The 18236-nt window shown below is 45.2% G+C and overlaps 2 protein-coding genes across 2 annotated transcripts; one reads left to right on the top strand and one right to left on the bottom strand.

Moving 5' to 3' along the window:
* The first annotated feature begins 4353 nt into the window (after window positions 1-4353).
* On the top strand, window positions 4354-4968 carry LOC149911588 (olfactory receptor 14J1-like). Its single transcript, XM_090133621.1, has one exon. The coding sequence runs from the start codon at window positions 4354-4356 to the stop codon at window positions 4966-4968; it is 615 nt and encodes a 204-aa protein (XP_089989747.1).
* A 9946-nt stretch (window positions 4969-14914) lies between these two features.
* On the bottom strand, window positions 14915-17103 carry LOC149911587 (olfactory receptor 14J1-like). The gene has a single exon (XM_090133620.1). It carries the CDS (start codon window positions 15980-15982, stop codon window positions 14915-14917), a length of 1068 nt encoding a protein of 355 aa, XP_089989746.1. The 5' UTR covers window positions 15983-17103.
* Window positions 17104-18236: the final 1133 nt, after the last annotated feature.

Raw genomic sequence — 18236 nt, 5'->3', positions numbered from 1 at the left:
GCAAAGTCTGATGGACTCCTTGATCAACTCCTTAACTGTGATTCTATCTATGCCTTCCTATCTCTGCCTAACATATTTCTTGCACAAATATTCCCAAGACAAACCTCATTAGGTGTGGCTTGGACAAGGCATGCAGTTGATTACATTGCTCTACAGTTCGTTCAATTGCATCATGTTTACAATTATTGGGAAAAAAAAAAAAAAAAAGAGAGAGAGAAATCTTTCATTACCCATGTGCAGCTGGTTCTCTGAGGAAAGCCAGTGGGAGATGGTGCAAACAAGGTTTAGCACTGAGCAGGTGACTGCAGAGGAGAAAAGTGATGTGAGGAAAACTGATGCAAGTCCCATGGGGCCAATGGGAGTAGAAATGGGGTGGGGTAGCTGCAGAGGACATTTGTCCACACAGTGACGAGGCAAAGGTCGTTAGGGGACATCCTGGATCAATATCATTTACAAAGTGCTGCTTCATCTTCTTGTTTAAACCCAACTATAAATAAATAAATAAATAGTCTTCATAAATACCCATCATTCTCTTCAAATTTTAACTCTCTCCCGATACCTGTCCAGTTTGCTGCACAAGTTCTGAACACCTGAAGAAGATGACAGGAAGGCACAAGGCACAGGAAGGCTCTTCAGGTTGTAATGGGTCCCAGGGAGCATTTGCTGCTGAGTCCATCAACCTCCAGTGCACAGAGAAGATTGCATGAAGTGCTCAAGAAGACAAAGTCTGAAGGAACAGTGAAGTTTCCTGGAGTATTAATGGGCCCCACTGAGGACCATTCACAAGCCAGCTTCCCCAGGGACTTGTTAGAGCAGATAATTGGAAGCCATGATTGCAGGCAGACCAAGGCACTGGGATGGCGGCTGTGATGCTGAGCAAAGCCTCCTTTGTCTTCTGAAGCAGAAAGGCCAAGGCCTGATCCCCAGAGCCTTGGCAGGGAGATCGTGTCCCTCCTGCTGGCTCAGGGCCCTTCCTGGGGCAGTGGGATGGAGGTTTGTCTGATGTCACATGGAAGACTGTGGGACAGCAGCTGCCACTCTGCATGGGGTGCAGGGATACCGTGAGGCCCAAATCCCATATGAGCAGTGTGTCTCATGCCAGGATGTGGGATGTGGGAATGGCCCAGTCTGAACAAGCAGTCAATCCCAATGAAACTTTGAACTTCAGATCACTCAGTTCTAGTGCCCTCCTTTAGATAGTATCCCATAGTTGTATGTCCTTTATGTTCTTTATGTTCTGACCCATTCTCCAGCGGCTTATCCATCAAATTATGTTTCTGTGTAGCCCTGTGCAGAACATTTTGCCCAGAAGGATACTGTGAGAAATAGTCAAACTATTCTCTCTATACTCTATTGAAATCTTAAAGGATAACCTCAACTGGTTTCTCTTGGTCAACTCAGTGGGTGATGCTGTCATAAAGGGACATTAAGTTAAACAGGACCTTCCCCTCATGAGCTTGTGTTGGGTGTGACCAACGAGAGAATTATCCTTCAGGTGTTTTTAAGTAACTCTTAGCACCATTTTCTCCATAAATTTACCAGGCACTGAAGTGAGAATGACAGTTCTGTAATTACTGATGTCCTCTTACTTCCTCATGTTTAAAATAAGGACAATGTTTGCCATCTTTCTCTGTATGGGATCTGACATTACCCTAAACTACTTCTGATGCCATCCACATGAGAGCTCAGAGCAAACTAATAAGGAGTCATGAGTGAAATAATGTAGATGTTTCATAGCTTTGTAATGCCTTCAACTCCAGACTATGCCACAGATGGAGCAGAGAGGAAGGTCTGTCTGTTCTTTTGTGAGCATCCATTTGGTCAGCAAAATAACACAACATGCTCCATGGGGACAGGTGCAAAAGGCACAGTGGGTGCCCCAAGCACAGGGCTGTGGTGGCATTTAGGATGGCCAAGAATACCTCCCTTCTGGCCCTCAGCTGATGCTCAGGAAGGAGCTGTCTGTCTCACAGATTTTCCACCACAGTTTACAAGCACGAGCACACAGCTAGGATCACTCCAGGCACCTTGGTCATCCCTGAGTGTCTATGTGTGAGCAGTGCAGTCCCTGTTAAATAAAGAGCAAGGATTCAGATGAGGGGCTCACACACAGACACCTCACTGTGTACATCTGAACTCAGCTAAGAGGACTCCCTGCTCTCACGGTTCTGTGAGGAACTGATCCCATTTCAGCCTCAGGTTTTCCATCAGCGGATGAGATGAATAACTCTAGGGTTAGGATGAGAGGGTCTGATATTAACAGGACATATGGAAATGGCTTTAAAATAAAAAGGGGTGACTAAGGTTTGATATTGGAAAGGCATTTTTTACACACAGGCACTGGAAAATGTTGCCAAGAGTAGTTGTGGAGGCCCATACCTGCAGGCATTCAAGGTCAGGTTGGTTGGGATCCTGGGCAGCCTGTTCTGGTAGATGGCAACCCTTTCCATGGCTGGGGGGCTAGAACTAGGTGATTTTTCAAGTCTCCTCCACACTATGCCGTTCTATGATTCTGTAATGTTATGACTTAGAGCTTTTTAGCGGCTGTTTCCAGATTTGGCATTTGCTTCTCTCATGGTCAAACATCTTTTTCTAGGAACAACCATGCTTGTGGAATCCAGTGGACATGTGGTAATTAACTGAGCTGACTGTGTAGGACGTTCTGCAGTGATGACCCTGCTGTCCCTGAGGAGATGTCATCTCTGGAGACCAATGGAGGTCTCCATGGAGAGAAGGAAATCCCATCCTGTGCTGCTGAGCTGGGCCAGGCTCCTGGGACACAGGGATCTCATACAAGTGGGCAGCACTGCAGAGGAACAACTCCTCTGCACAGCACAGCCAAGCAAGGTTAGGGGCATGATCTGCAGGTAACAGAGAGAGGAGAGAAGAAAGAGAGCTTACACGCTGTGTGGCACATTAGCAGACTGTGTGCTCACGGAAGAAGCATTTCTCACAGCCCTTGACAAGGTAAGTCTCTGGCTGCAGCAAATGAAGAGGCTTTTCCTGCAGGGATCACTAAATTTGGGACATCCCAGTGCAGCTCAGGCTGCATAAACTGTTTCTTTATTATGGATAAAGAACTGCTCCAGCTGAGGGTTTCCATGCTGCAGGATCAGAGCACAGCCCAGGGGCTGCAGCCGGGTGCCCAGGGCTGTCCTGCAGAGCAGGTCCCTGCTGTGCCTCAGGGGCTGTGTGCCAGGGCAGGGACTCTGCTGCCTGCCAGGCTCAGCACTGAGCACTGAGCACTCAGCATTCAACCTGCCAAGGGAGCTGCCCAGGGCGCTGCGGGGTGATGTGTGGGGGAAGGAGCCCCCCAGAAGGGCAGGGCTGGGCAGGGGCCTTCTGCTGCCACAGCTGCTGCCTGGGGCAACGGGATCACGGCTTCTTTGCATCCCAGAGAGTTTCCAAGGGCACTTTGCAAGAGGAGAGACAAGACAGGGATTTTCCCATACCTGTCCTTAGGGAAAGATAATGAGTTGGACACAGAATTCTGAAAGGAGTTGTGAAATATGAACACATCTCTGAGAATCTTAAACTATCTGTTTCTCAGTCTGCAGTTATATGAACAACCTCCCCATGTGCTTTCAGCCTCTTTTCTCCCAAAGGACAGCACCAGCTGAAATTATCGTAATTCTCTGCAGACATGTATAAAGCACTTATCCTGAAAACAGGCAGCTTTCTCTAACAGAAAGTGAAGTGCATAGAGTTTGGGATGGGCACTCTGAGTGCAGAAGGGGTAAAGACATGAGACATGGAAATCACTTGTAAGAGTAAAATATCCTGGATATGATTAGGGAATGAGAGGAAAGTAAGAGCTCTTTCAGCTTCTACTTCTTAAGGTGCAGTAAAGCTCATTAAAATAAACTCATGCTATGGAGATAAATGAACATTTTCCATACACATAGAAAAACTTCTATATAATGGTGGGAAGAGTTTCTGTGTGAATGGTCTTGACTTGTCATTATTTTCTGCACTGTGAACAGGACTCCAGGCCCAGGAACTGCAGATGCCCAACAGCAGCTCCATCAGCGAGTTCCTCCTGCTGGCGTTGGCAGACACGCGGCAGCTGCAGCTCCTGCACTTCTGGCTCTTGCTGGGCATCTACCTGGCTGCCCTCCTGGGCAATGGCCTCATCAGCACAGGCGTAGCCTGCCACCACTGCCTGCACACCCCCATGGACTTCTTCCTCCTCAACCTCGCCCTCCTCGACCTGGGCTGCATCTCCACCACTCTCCCCAAAGCCATGGCCAATGCCCTCTGGGACATCAGGCACATTTCCTATGCTGGATGCGCTGCTCAGGTCTTTTTTTCTTTCTCTTCTTCATCTCAGCAGAATATTGCATTCTCACCATCATGTCGTATGACCGCTACGTTGCCATCTGCAAGCCCCTGCACTATGGGACCTTGATGGACAGCAGAGCTTGTGCCACCATGGCAGCAGCTGCCTGGGGCACTGGGGTCCTTAATTCCCTGCTGCACACTGCCAATACATTTTCACTGCCTCTTTGCCAAGGCAGTGCAGTGGATCAGTTCTTCTGTGAAATCCCCCAGTTTCTCAAGCTCTCCTGCTCACAGTCCTACCTCAAAGAAATTTGTCTTCTTGTGATCAGTGCCTCTTTAGCATCTGGGTGCTTTGTATTCATTGTTTTGTCCTATGTGCAGATCTTCAGGGCCGTGCTGAGGATGCCCTCTGAGCAGGGACGGCACAAAGCCTTCTCCAAGTGCCTCCCTCACCTGGCCGTGGTCTCCCTGTTTCTCAGCACTGCTTTTTTTGCCCATCTGAGGCCTGCCTCCCTCTCCTCCCCATCCCTGGACCTGGTAGTGTCATTTCTGTACTCGGTGGTGCCTCCAGCAGTGAACCCCCTCGTCTACAGCATGAAGAACCAGGAGCTCAGGGATGCAGTGAGGAAAATGATGTCACGGTCACATTTCAGTGGGGATAAATTTATCCTCTGTCATAACAAATGATTCCCAGTCTGTCCCCTAACACACCTATGTTATTTTTTTTTAATGTTTAAAATATTTAATTATATTAATAGATACATTTTTCTTTGCTGTTCATATATATGCGTAATTATCATTAGTGGTTATTGTGTTCCTAAACATGTGTTTGGATTCCAATCACTTCTCTGAGGCATCATCCTGCTTTCTTTCTCCTGGAGCCCACAGGAACTCGGGGTCAGTGCTGACTCTCTCACAGCCTCTGTGTTCCATCTCTGTATCTGCAGGCAAATGAGAGGCCAGCAGGTTCAGTGGTCATGATATGGGCTGGATTAGCAAAAGGATCAATGTATTAGTATAAGGATCAATATATTACATTAGCAGAACGAATCAGTGTGTACTCATCTTAAATGTTACCAGTTTAGCTTTGCTTCGTGTGTGAACAGCCCTGTTTTTATCACTTCTGTTTCACAGAAGCACTGCAATCACATTTGTTTGCCTCCGCCAGGTGCAAGGACTTGTTCTTGAGTTTGGTATGAACTGTTGGCAGTTATAGTGCACCAAGACAGAAAGCTGCTGATTGTGCAAAACAAGCAATGGAAATTTGCCAAACTGGGGGAAAGGAGCTAAAAGGTGAGCCAGGGTGCACCATGATGAAGAGGAAGATGAACTAAAGGGGAGGAAGTAGGTGCTGTGAGAAGGAGGACGTGCGGTATCAGGGGCTGTGCTGGGGGCACATCTATGTACCACTGCACGCATGCTGCCACACAGTGCCTGCACTGAGCTGCCACGGGCTGCCTGTGGGGTGATGGGGCCGGGCTGTCCTGCAGAGGGGAAGGCACACGGAGCCTCCTGCTGCAGGGCTGGGACCCCAAAATCAGCCTGGAACTCAGCGCCCAGCTGTGCTGTGCTCACCTTGCCTGGCTCCCAGGTGCCTCCTATGCTGCTCTGTCACTGCCCCTCCCCTACAGGATGGGAGAGAAAACAGAATTCAACAATTCCTGGTTTGAGGGAAAAGGTGCTTTATTCTTTCCTTGCTTAAAACCCATGAGAACAAATTGTGTGTATTAATGGCTACATATCAAATGCAATGTTTTCTGCACACTTTGGAACAGCTATTGCATTTAGCGTCCTTTCCACCTTAATATATTATTTGAAACCATACGTAACCCACAACACATGACTAATTGTTTATATAATTTAAATGATTTCCAACACAGAAATCTGCTCACAGTCAGTTAGGATTTCACATCCCTCTTGTTCCTTTACCTACTTACTCTAATTAAAATGATATGCCACTTTTGTATTTCTCTGTCCTCTCACATCCTGAGCTTTCTTTTTCTTTTCTTTTCTTTTCTTTTCTTTTCTTTTCTTTTCTTTTCTTTTCTTTTCTTTTCTTTTCTTTTCTTTTCTTTTCTTTTCTTTTCTTTTCTTTTCTTTTCTTTTCTTTTCTTTTCTTTTCTTTTCTTTTCTTTTCTTTTCTTTTCTTTTCTTTTCTTTTCTTTTCTTTTCTCTTCTCTTTCTTTCTTTCTTTCTTTCTTTCTTTCTTTCTTTCTTTCTTTCTTTCTTTCTTTCTTTCTTTCTTTCTTTCTTTCTTTCTTTCTTTCTTTCTTTCTTTCTTTCTTTCTTTCTTTCTTTCTTTCTTTCTTTCTTTCTTTCTTTCTTTCTTTCTTTTCCCCTAATATTTACCAATAATTCCCTAAAGTAACCCCGTGTACCCCTTAGTTATTTCTGTTCTTGCTGTCAGACCCAGTCTGTTGTGTCAGTGCAGTTCAGGTAATGATTCACTTCTGAATGCTTTGGTCATTTGCAGAACTCTGGACCATTCCAATAACAGCTCTCTGGATCCCAAAGTAAAGGTTGCTACGTTACAGAAACACACGCATCTATCAGGTGCCACTTGTAAGCAAAGAATCAATCTTACGAACAATTTCTTTGTGTGTGCTGTAAAAAGATGTGTTTTACTATAACACAACCACTGTCCTGAGATTCACAATGCTTTGTTTAGCTCAATATTTTAAGGATATAAATGAGAAATGAGTGCTTTCCCAAAGCTTCATTAAATGCTGTGGTTCTTTACGGTCAGAATGATAATGTGGATGCTTTGACAGTACATCAGTTACACAGACCGGTACAAAAATCTAGCTGGACTGTTGAAAGTCCTTTGGCATGATCCCACATCACATCCTTATCTCTGTGGAGAGATATGTGAGATGGATTTGAAGGGTTGCTTCCCTCTCTGCCCCGAGGAGCCGCGCTGGGCCGAGATTGGAGAGCAGTGGGGAAGTGACCTGAGTCCAGGGCCTGGGACTCAGGGCCGCAGCCTCCCCCCGCCGTGCAGAAGGGTTCTTCTCCCGGGGTCCCATTTTGGGACTGGCAGAGCGGTGATCTCTTCAGTTTGACGGGAAGGCGGTGGGACCAGATGCACTTGAGGAAGGCTGACAAGGGCTGAACTGGGGAATGGAACTGATGTGAGGAAATCAAACTCTATAACCACTGAGTAGTTCTAAAGCAGGTGTGTTTAATCAGGGCTGCATGCACGCCAGATGCAGAGGGGATATTGCCACCTAGCCTGCATACTGGAGGGCAAGAAATGCACATACTTAAAGAGCAGGCTGCTTACATATGCATTAGATGTCCACAAATAGGCTGGTTTATTACACTGACTCCCAAAAATGATTGATACCCCCCCTCAACCCTGAGTCTCAGTTATTTTACACATACCGTCTTTGCGATGAAAGTCATTGTGTTACTTTCTTAAGCTTGGGTTAGGATGGAGGACGCTTGGCTGCTTCTGGTTGGTCATCTCATCGACCACAACTCCATTCACCAATCTGCTACTTCTTCATTAATTTGTGGTTTTACTGTCTGAGCCTGCAACCTTGCATTCCAGAGATAGGATAGTTAGCATCGTTATTGCGAAAAATGAGAGAATGACTGTCAGTGCTAATTGCCTGTAGAAAATGATGCTGTAGAAAAGCATGTTACTGGCAGCGAAAACTTGGCTAAGCAAAGTCAAATCTGCAGCTGCCAATTCAACACTATGAAGGCAAAAAACTTTTGACTTAAATTATTTTCTACAATTAATTAAACCTGGGGTAAAGGGTGAGTAACGGCAGGAGAAAAGTGTGAGTAAACTCAGAGTAAAGTGATAGTAAAACCCATAGTACAGATTAAACCTGGAGGGAAGTGTGGGTAAACCCTGGAGTAAGGCATGAGTACACCCAGTGTAGAGTAGGAGTAAATGTGTAGTGAAGTGTGTGTAAACAAGGAGTGAAGTGTGGGTGGAACCGGAGTAAAATGTGGGAAGACATGGAGTTAACTGAGACAAAAACCAGACTAAAGTATGTGTAAACCCAGAGAAAAGTGTGAGTAAATGTTGTCTAAAATGTGAGTAAACCCTGAGTAAAACGAGTGTGAGTAAAACTTTGGTACAGGGTGAGAAAAAGCAGGAGTAAAGTGTGAGTAAACCTAGAGTAAATTTTGAGTAAGCTTGAAGAATGAGTAAACCTGGAGTAAAATGTGAGTAAAAGCCAGATAAAAAGCCAGTGTGAGTAATACCAGTGCAAGTGTCAGTAAAAACAAAGTGTGAATAAACCTGGAATAAAATGTGAGCAAACCTGGAGAAAAGTGTGAGTAAACCCAGAGAAAGAGTAAACCCAGAGTAAAGTGTGAGTAGAACCCATAATAAGTTGGAACTACAATCCTGAGTAAAGTGTGGGAAGACACAAAGTAAAATGTAAGTCCAGCAAGAGTAAAGTGTGAGTAAACCTGAAGTTTGAATGCACCAGGAGTAGAGTGAGTGAACCTTGAGTAAGGTTTGAGTAGGACTGATTTCAATTGTGAGTGAACCTGGAGTCAAGTACCCTGATCCCAGGGTAAAGTGTGAGTAAAAGCCACAGAAAAGACAGGGTAAAGCAAGAGAATGTGGTAACCTGGGGAAAATTGTGAGTAAACCTGGAGTAAAGTGTAAGTAAACTTGGAGTAAACTGTATGTAAACCCAAAGTAAAATGTGAGTAGACCTGGAGTAGAGAGAGAGTAAACCCTGAGTAAGGTCTGAATAAACCCAAAGTAAAGTGTGATTAAACCCAGAGTTACTTGTGAGTGAACCTGGAGTCAAGTGTAAGTGAAACCTGAAGAAAAGACATAGTAAACCACGAGTTAAGCGAGAGAAAAACTTGAGTAAAGTGTGAGTAAAATCCAGAGTAAAGTGTAAGTAAAACCAGAAGTAAGGGGTGAGCAAAACCAACAGAAAGGTGTCAGTACAACCTGAGTAGAGTAAGAGTAAACCCGGAGTAAAGGGAAGGTAAACCTAAGATAAAGTGTCCATTAACCTGGTTCAAAGTGTGAGTAAAACCAGGAGAAAAAGTAAGGGTAAAGATGGAGAAATGTGTGAGACAACCCAAAGTAAAGTATAAGTAAACCCAGAGTAAGGTGATAGTAAATGTGGGGTAAACTGTGTGAAGATACAGAGTAAATTGTGAGTTCACCTGATGTAGAGAATGAATAAGCTCTGAGTAAGGTTTGCGTAAACCTGATGAAAAGTGTGAGTAAACCATTGTAAAGTGTTAGTGAAACAGGAGTGGTGTGAGTAAAAACCAGAGAAAAGAGTGAACCACGAGTAAAGTGAGAGTAAACCTTGAGCACAGTTGCAGTAAACCAGTAGTAAGAGGGGAGTCCACATGGAGTAGAGTAAGAGTAAACCCGGAGTAAAGTGAGAGTTAAACCAGGTGTTAAGTGTTTGTAAAGCCGGTGTAAAACGTGAGTAAAACCAGGAGAAAACTAAGGTTAAACCCGGAGTAATGTTTGAGATTACCTGTAGTAAAGTATGAGTAAAACCCAGAGTAGACACAAAGTAGAGAGTGAGTAAACCCTGAGTAAGGTCTGAAATTAGCAGAAGAAAAGTGTGAGTAATCCTGGATTAGATTGTGAGCACAACTGGAATAGAGAGTGAGTAAAACCTGAGTAAGATCTGAATAAACCCGAAATAAAGTGTGAGTAAATTTGGAGTGAACAGTGAGTGATCCCAGGTTAAAGTGTGAGTGATCCCAGTGTAAGCTGGGAGAAAAGTAAGAGTAAAGCCAGAGTAATGTGTGAGTAAGACTTGAATAAAAAGTGAGTAAAAACCAGAGGAAGTTGCAAGTAAAACCCTGAATAAAGTCTGGGCACATCTAGTAAGTGAGTAAGAGTAAACCTGGAGTGAATTGTAAGTAAAACACGAAGGTGAGAGTACACCTGGAGTATGGTGTGAGTAAAACCTGGAGAAAAGTAAGAATAAACAAGGAGTGAGAAAAAAAGGACTAAAAAAGGAGTAAAAAAGGAGTGAAAGTGTGAGAAAACTTGAATTAAAGTTTGAGTATACCTGGAGTGCCAGGAGAGGCTATACCTGTGTCAGATCCTTGGTACATAACAGAAAGAATTACACTGGTAGTTGTGCAATTTCTCCCTTGTCAATAGGGGGTGTGCACCCATCACTGCATTAATGAATAAAATGCCCTTCCCAAACATCTTTGCCTGATGAGAACTTTTTATCCTGAGCGTGTTTCTCACATTCTCAATTCACATCGAGTTTTCTCTTAATTTGCTGTGTTTGCCTCACTCATTACTCCCAGTTTTATACAGTTACATCTAGGCTTTTTTTAGACTTTACTCCAAGATTTACTCACGTTTTACTCTAGGTTTTCCCTCAATTTAATCCAGGTTCTACACACACGCTACACCGAATTTTATTCACATTCTACTCTGGGTGTACTCACAGCCTACTCAGGTTTACTCATATCTACTCTGGTTTTTACTCACAGTTTACACCATGTTTACTCACACCTTACTTTGTGTTACCGCACACTTTACACCGAGTTTACTCACACTTTACTCCGGTTTTATTCACACATTTTTATCTTTTATTCACATTTTACTCAAGGCTTACTTGAACTTTTCTTCAATTTTACTCATACTTTACTCTGGATTTACTCAAAATTTCTCCAGATTTTACCAACAGGTCTTTATCACACTTTACACCAGGTCTTTCTCACACTTTATTCTGAGTTTACTTACACTTTACTGCAGGTTACTGACACTTCTACATGGGTCTTACCTTCCACTCTGGCTTTTGTGCACACTACCTCAGGTTTACTCTCAATTTGTAAAGGGTTTTCTCTTACCTTTCTGCAGATTTTACTCACTCTCTACTCTGGATTTTACTCACTCTTTACTCTATGTTTTCTCTGACTTTGGGTTTTACTCACACTTTAAACTGGGTTTGCTCACACTCTATGTTTTCTCACACTTTATTTCAGGTTTACGCAGACTTGACTCTAGGTTTTACGCTTTACTCTGTTTTTTTTTCTGACACTTTACTTAAGGTTTATTCACACTTTACTCAGTGTTTACCCCAAATTTACAACTTTTACTGACTCTTTACTCCGGGCTTTACTTGCACTTCACTCCTGGTCTACTCACACTTTCATGCAGGTTTACTCACACTTTATTGCATTTTTCTCACACTCTACTCCAGGCTTACTCAAACTTTTCTTCAAGTGTTGCAAAGTTCAAACTTTACTCTGGGTTTACTCAAACCATTCACAGTATATATTTACATTTTAGTTCGGGTTTTACTCACCGTTTTTCTGGTTTGACTCACACTATTTTTTCTGGGTTTACTCACAATTTACTCCAGTTTTCATCCAAAACTTTCATCCAAGTTTTCTCATGCTTTTCTTTGGATTTACTCACATTCTTCTTTGTGATTACTCACACTTTAGTTCTGGTTTTCTCACACTCTGCACTGGGTGCATTCACAATATGGTTTTTCTCACACTTGATTTCATGTTTACTCAGTTACTTCAGGATCACACACACTCCACTCCCAGTGTACACACACTTCAGGTTTACTCCAACTTTTCTTCAGGCTTACTCACACTTTTATCTGTGTTTACTCAAACATTATTCCAGGTTTATTCTGAATTTACTCTGTGTAAACTCACACTTTACTCTGGGTTTACTCTTACTTTTCTCTGGTTTTTATTTTAGGTTTTTTTTTTTTTTTTTTTTTTTTCCTACAGGTTTATTCACACTTTTCTTTGGATTTCCTCATACGATACTCCAGGTGTATTCACACACTACTCAGAGTGTTCTCACACCTTACACTGGATCTTATTCTAACTTTACTCCACGTTTACTCACACTGAACTTCGGCTATACTCACACTTCATACTGTGTTCCCACACCTTACACTGGATTTTACTCACACTTTATTCCAGGTTTACTCACTCTTTACTCTGGGTTTACTCTCAATTTACTTTGGGTTTGCTCACACGCTTCTCCTGGTTTACTCAGTCTTTTCTCTTGCTTTTACTCACACTCTACTCCAGGTGTTCTCTCTGTACTCCATGTTTACACATGCTTTACTCAGGGTTTACTCACACATGACTCCAGGTTTACTCACACACTATTCCGACATCGCTCACTCTTGTATCCAGGTTTACAAACAGTTTAGTCAGGTTTCTTCACACTTGACTTCAGCTTTACACAAAATTTTCTCTGGGCTTACTTGCACTTTACTTCAGATTTACTCAGACCTTACTTGAGGTTTGCTGACTCACTACTCTGAGTGTACTCACACTTTACTCCGGGTTTACACACAGTTTATCACTGAATCATAGATTCATAGATTGGCCTGGCTTGAAAAGGACCACAGTGATCATCCAGTTTCAACCCCACTGCCACGGGCAGGGTCACCAACCACCAGACCAGGCTGTCCAGAGTCACATCCATCCCAGCCTTGAATGCCTCCAGGGATGGGGCATCCACAGCCTCCTTGGACAACCAATCCCTGTGCTTCACCCTCTGACTGAAAAAGGCCACAATGAGGTCTGCCTGCAGCCTTCTCTTCTCCAAGCTAAACAAGCCCAGCTCCCTCAACCTTTCCGCGTAGGAGAGATGCCCCAGCACTCTGATTACCTTAGTGGCCCTCCTCTGGACCCACTCCTCTGGAGCTCCACGTCCTTTCTGTACTGGGGGCCCCAGGCTGGACGCAGTACTGCAGATGGGGCCTCACAAGAGCCGAGTAGAGGGGGACAATCACCTCCTTCTCCCTGCTGGCCACCCCTTTTTTCATGCAGCCCAGCACACAGTTGGCCTTCCGGGCTGCAAGTGCACACTGCTGGCTCATGTCCAGCTTCTCATCCACCAGGACTCCCAAGTCCTTCTCCACAGGGCTGCTCTCAAGGAGATCCTCCCCCAGTTTGTATAAACACCTGGGATTGTCCTGGGCCGAGTTCATCACCTTGTGCTTGGCCTTGATGAACCTCATTAGTTTCACATGGGGCCACTTCTCCAGCCTGTCCAGGTCCCTCTGGATGGCTTTCCTTCCCTCCAATGGATCAACTGCACTGCTCAGCTTGGTGTCATCGGCAAACCTGAAGGGGGTGCACTTGATGCCATCATCTACGTTGCTGATGAAGATGATGAAGAGCAGCAGTGCCAAGACGGATCCTTGAGGGACACTGCTTGTGACCACCTCCACCGTGACCCAGAACCGTTGATCACAACCTGTTAGCTGCATCCATTTCACGGTTTTATGCTTCTGTTATTGGTATTATACATCATAATGTCGTGTAAAGCACGGGTAATTAAAGAGCTAATATTCCAGTTCACTGGACCGGCAACTTTGAAGATACCTGGTTCTCAGAAGAGAAGAAGAGCTGCATATCCCGGGGTATTTCACGGTCAGAGAGGAAGATAAGCCATAAAATAAAATAGAATATCAGTCAAATGTGTTGTGGGTTAGGTGTCGTTGCCAATAATATATTAAGGTGAAAGGGACGCTGAATGCAATACCTGTTCCAAAGTATGCAGGAAAAAAAAGAAAGGGGAAAAAAAAAAAAAAAAAAAAAAAGCCTGCATTTGATATGTAGCTACTAACACTCACAACTTATTGTCATTGGGTTTTAAGCAAGGGAAAAATAAAGCACTTTTATGCCTCAAACCAGGAATTGTTGAGATGTGTTTTCTCCCCCATCCTTTTGAGGAGGGACAGTGACAGAGGAGCACAGGGGGCACCTGGGAGCCTGGCAAGGTGAGCACAGCACAGCTGGGTGCTGAGTTCTAGGGTGATTTTGGGATCCCAGCCCTGCAGCATGAGGCTCCGTGTGCCTACCCCTCTGCAGGACAGCCTGGCCCCACCGCCCCACACGTAGCCCCCGGCAGCTCAGTGCAGGCACTTTGTGGGGCAGCATTCGTGCAGTGGTACAGAGATGTGCCCCCAACACAGCCCCTCATATCATGTCTTCCTTCTCACAACACATACTTCCTCCTCTTTAGCTCATCTTCCTCTTCATCACAGTATACCTTGGCTCACCTTTTAGCTCTTTTCCCCCAGTTTGGCAAATTTCCACTGCTAGATTTGCCACAATCAGCAACTTTCTGTCTTGGTGCAGTATAACTGCGAACAGTTCATACCAAACTCAAGAACAAGTCCTTGCACCAGGTGGAGGCAAAAAAAGTGATTTCAGTGCTTCTGTGAAACAGGATTGTTGATAAAAACAGGGCTGTTCACACACCAATCAAAACTAAACTGTGAAGATTTAATATGAGCACACACTGATTCTATTTGCTAATGTAATATATTGATCCTTTTACTAATACTTTGATCCCGTTTGCTAATCAAACCTATATCAGCCCCATGGTCCTTGCATCTCATTTGCCTGCAGATATGGAGATGGAACACAGAGGCTGTGAGAATGTCAGCACTGACCCAGAGTTCCTATGGGCTCCAGGAGAAAGAGAGCAGGGTGATGCCTCAGTACAAGTATAAGGAAGCCAAACATATGTATAGGAACATGATAACCATTAATGATAATTACACACACACATATATTTATGAACAGCAAAGAAAAATGAAGCTATTAACATAAATATGTATTATAATCTGTAAGAAACTTAATATAGGTGTGTTATGGGACACACTGGTAGTCATTTGTTGAGACAGATGTGAAGTTTATGCCTGCTGAAATGTGACCATGACATCATTTTCCTCACTGCATTCTTGAGCACCTGGTTCCTCATGCTGTAAATGAGAGGATTCACTGCTGGAGGCACCACTGAGTACAGAAATGACACCACCAGGTCCAGGGATGGGGATGATAGAGTCGAGGGCTTCAGATAGGCAAATGTGGCAGTGCTGACAAAGAGGGAGACCACAGCCAGGTGAGGGAGGCATGTGGAGAAGGCTTTGTGCCGTCCCTGCTCAGAGGGCATCCTCAGCACGGCCCGGAAGATCTGCACATAGGACACAACAATGAAAAGAAAGCACCAAAATAGCACAAAAATACCAAACACAAGAAGCCCTAGTTTCCTCAGGAAGAAGCGTGAGCAGGAAAGCTTGAGGATCTGAGGGATTTCACAGAAGAACTGGTCCAAAACATTCTTATGACAGAGAGGCAGTGAAAATGTATTTGTAGTTTGCATCCCAGCGTATAGAACCCCAGTGCCCCAGGCAGCTGCTGCCATGCTGGCACAAGCTCTGCTGTCCATCAAGGTCCCGTAGTGCAGGGGCTTGCAGATGGCAACATAGCGTTCATAAGACATGATGGTGAGAATGCAATACTCTGCCGATATCAGGAAGACAAACAGAAAGGTCTGTGTAGCACATCCAGCATAGGAGATGTGCCTAGTGCCCCAGAGGGCATTGGCCATGGCTTTGGGGAGAGTGGTGGAGATGCAGCCCAGGTCGAGGAGGGCGAGGTTGAGGAGGAAGAAGTACATGGGGGTGTGCAGATGGGAGTCGAAGGCTACAGCTGTGCTGATGAGGCCGTTGCCCAGGAGGGCAGCCAAGTAGATGCCCAGCAAGAGCCCGAAGTGCAGGAGCTGCAGCTGCCGCGTGTCTGCCAACACCAGCAGGAGGAACTCACTGATGGAGCTGCTGTTGGGCATGTGGAACTTCTGGGCATGGAGATCTGTCCAAGAAGTACAAAATTCAGTGACAATGAATTTCTGTGTGGAAAGTGTGCATTCAGCTCTGTGATTTGAGATACATTTCATGAGGTTGAGTTTGCCAGGAGTTATTCTGCCCTTTGTCTCTGAAGGAAGCAGTTTTGTCCCTGTGGGTACATGGGAATGTAGTGGTGTTGTGGGGACAGATTTTCTTTCCAGAATGCGTCAGATGAAATCACTTCTAATGCAGAAGTACTTTTTAGCATCTGCACAATTTATGCCAGAAATGTGTGGGAAGCAAATAGAAGTTTTAATGTTAGGTTTTTTGTTTTTTTTTTTCATACAAATACTCATCGTACTCATGATGCCCAAGGAGTTTTTGCCTAAATAAGAAATCCTGAGCACTTCTGCTGCACTCAGCATAGAAGGCTGTGAGTGAAAGTTGAGAGGCAAAGGGATTCACCTCTGCTTACTGCAGGGTAAGGGGAGGTGGTTGGACTTGCTTCCAACTGCTTTGAGTTTGTAAATTTTGAAGATGGAAGATGATTGCACTTCTGTGTTACATATAAAGAAGCCAGATCCTGCTGAGAGAACAAGAATGCACTGCCCATAACAAATATTCACCGTTTCTCCAGGGATCTGAGCAAGGTTTCATCATCACACTCTTGCAAAGGATTCCTACCAGTCATTTCATCAACAACACAGCATTTCCTTGCACATAGCCCTTCTCTGCTTCACCCCTGGTCTTGGCTCTCCAGGCTATAGGAAAGATTTGCATCCTTAAGGCCAGTTCACAGTTATGAAGGACACATCAGGGAGATGGCATCTCAAATAAGGCAAAGCTAACTCCTTCCCAGCCTCACAGACTGCGTTGCCCACAGTCCGAGGCAGTCACTTTCAGGCCCTGTGGACTGCAGAGGGTGATGGACATGTGCCTAGGGAGATGCTCTGCTCTGCTCTCTGGAGCTCTGTCTGCACAGGAGGTGATTCATGCATCGGACATGATGATCATGAGGACAGAGATGTTTCTGGGTGGGAGTTTCCTATGAGGAAAGTGTTGGCACTTCAGGATTATCAGTTGATGTGCTCAAAATTGACAAATGATTTACCCTTCCATAGAAGCAGGAGAGAGAAAAGTTGGCCTAAAATTCCCGCTTTTGTTATCCTTATACAAAGGTCCCTGGCAGTGCCCTGTGGTGCACTCTATCTGTGATCCCCCTGCCCCAGGCAGTAGCTGTGGCAGCAGAAGGCCCCTGCCCTGCCCTGCCCTGCCCTGCCGGGGGGCTCCATCCCCCCCACGTCTCCCCACAGTGCCCTGGGCAGCTCCCCAGGCAGGCTGAGTGCTGAGTGCGGAGTGCTGAGCCTGGCAGGCGGCAGAGTCCCTGCTCTGGCACACAGCCCCTGGGGCACAGCAGGGACCTGCTCTGCAGGACAGCCCTGGGCACCCGGCTGCAGCCCCGGCTGCACAGCCTGCAGCCGTCCTGGGACACGCAGCCCTCAGGGCTGTGCTCTGATGCTGCAGCACAGAAGCTTTCAGCTGGAGCAGGTCTTTTTCCATGATCAAGAAACAGTTTATGCAGCCTGACCTGTACTGGGATGTCCCAGATTTAGTGATCCCTCCAGGAAAAGCAGCTGCATTACCTTCAGTGAGAGTCTTACCTTGTCAAGGGCTGTGAGCAATGCTCCTTTAGTGAGTTTGCAGCCTAACGTGTCACACAGCCTGTAAGGTCTCCTTCTTCTGTCCCTGTCACCTGCAGATCATGCCCCCAGCCCTGCTGCGTGCTGCACTGGAGCTGCTCCTGGGCACAGTTGTCTCTCTGCGGTGCTGCCCATTTGTAGGACCTCCCTTTGTTCCAGGAGCCCAGCACAGCTCAGCAGCAGATGATGTGATTTCCTTCTCTCCATGGAGATATCCATGGCCCTCCTGAACTGAGAGCTCCTCCAACTCAACAGGGTCATCACTATAGAACGTACTTCAAAGTCAGCTCAACTAACCAACACATCCACTGGATTACAGAAACACAGTTGTTCCTGCAAGAAGAAATTTGATCATGAGAGAAACAAATGGCAAATCTGGAAATCCTCCATTCATGACTTGTAAATGCAGTCATAAGATTACAGAATCATAGAAAGGCTTTGGCTGGAGGGGACTTTGAAGATCACCTACTTCCAAGCCCCCAGCCATGGACCGGGTTGCCAACAACCAGATCAGACTGTCCAGCACCCAATCCATCCTGATCTTGAATGCATGCAGGGATGGATCATCCACAGTCTCTTTGGGCAACATTTTCCAGTGCCTGCGTGTAAGAAGTTTCTTTCTAACACAATTTAAAAGCCATTTCAATTTGTCCAATTACTATCA

Source organism: Phasianus colchicus, unplaced genomic scaffold, assembly GCF_987193195.1.
Source record: "Phasianus colchicus unplaced genomic scaffold, bPhaCol1.hap1.1 HAP1_SCAFFOLD_88, whole genome shotgun sequence".
Classification (NCBI taxonomy): Eukaryota; Metazoa; Chordata; class Aves; order Galliformes; family Phasianidae; genus Phasianus; species Phasianus colchicus.
The sequence above is the reverse complement of the archived record's forward strand: the minus strand, read 5'-3'. Positions and strand labels throughout refer to the sequence as shown.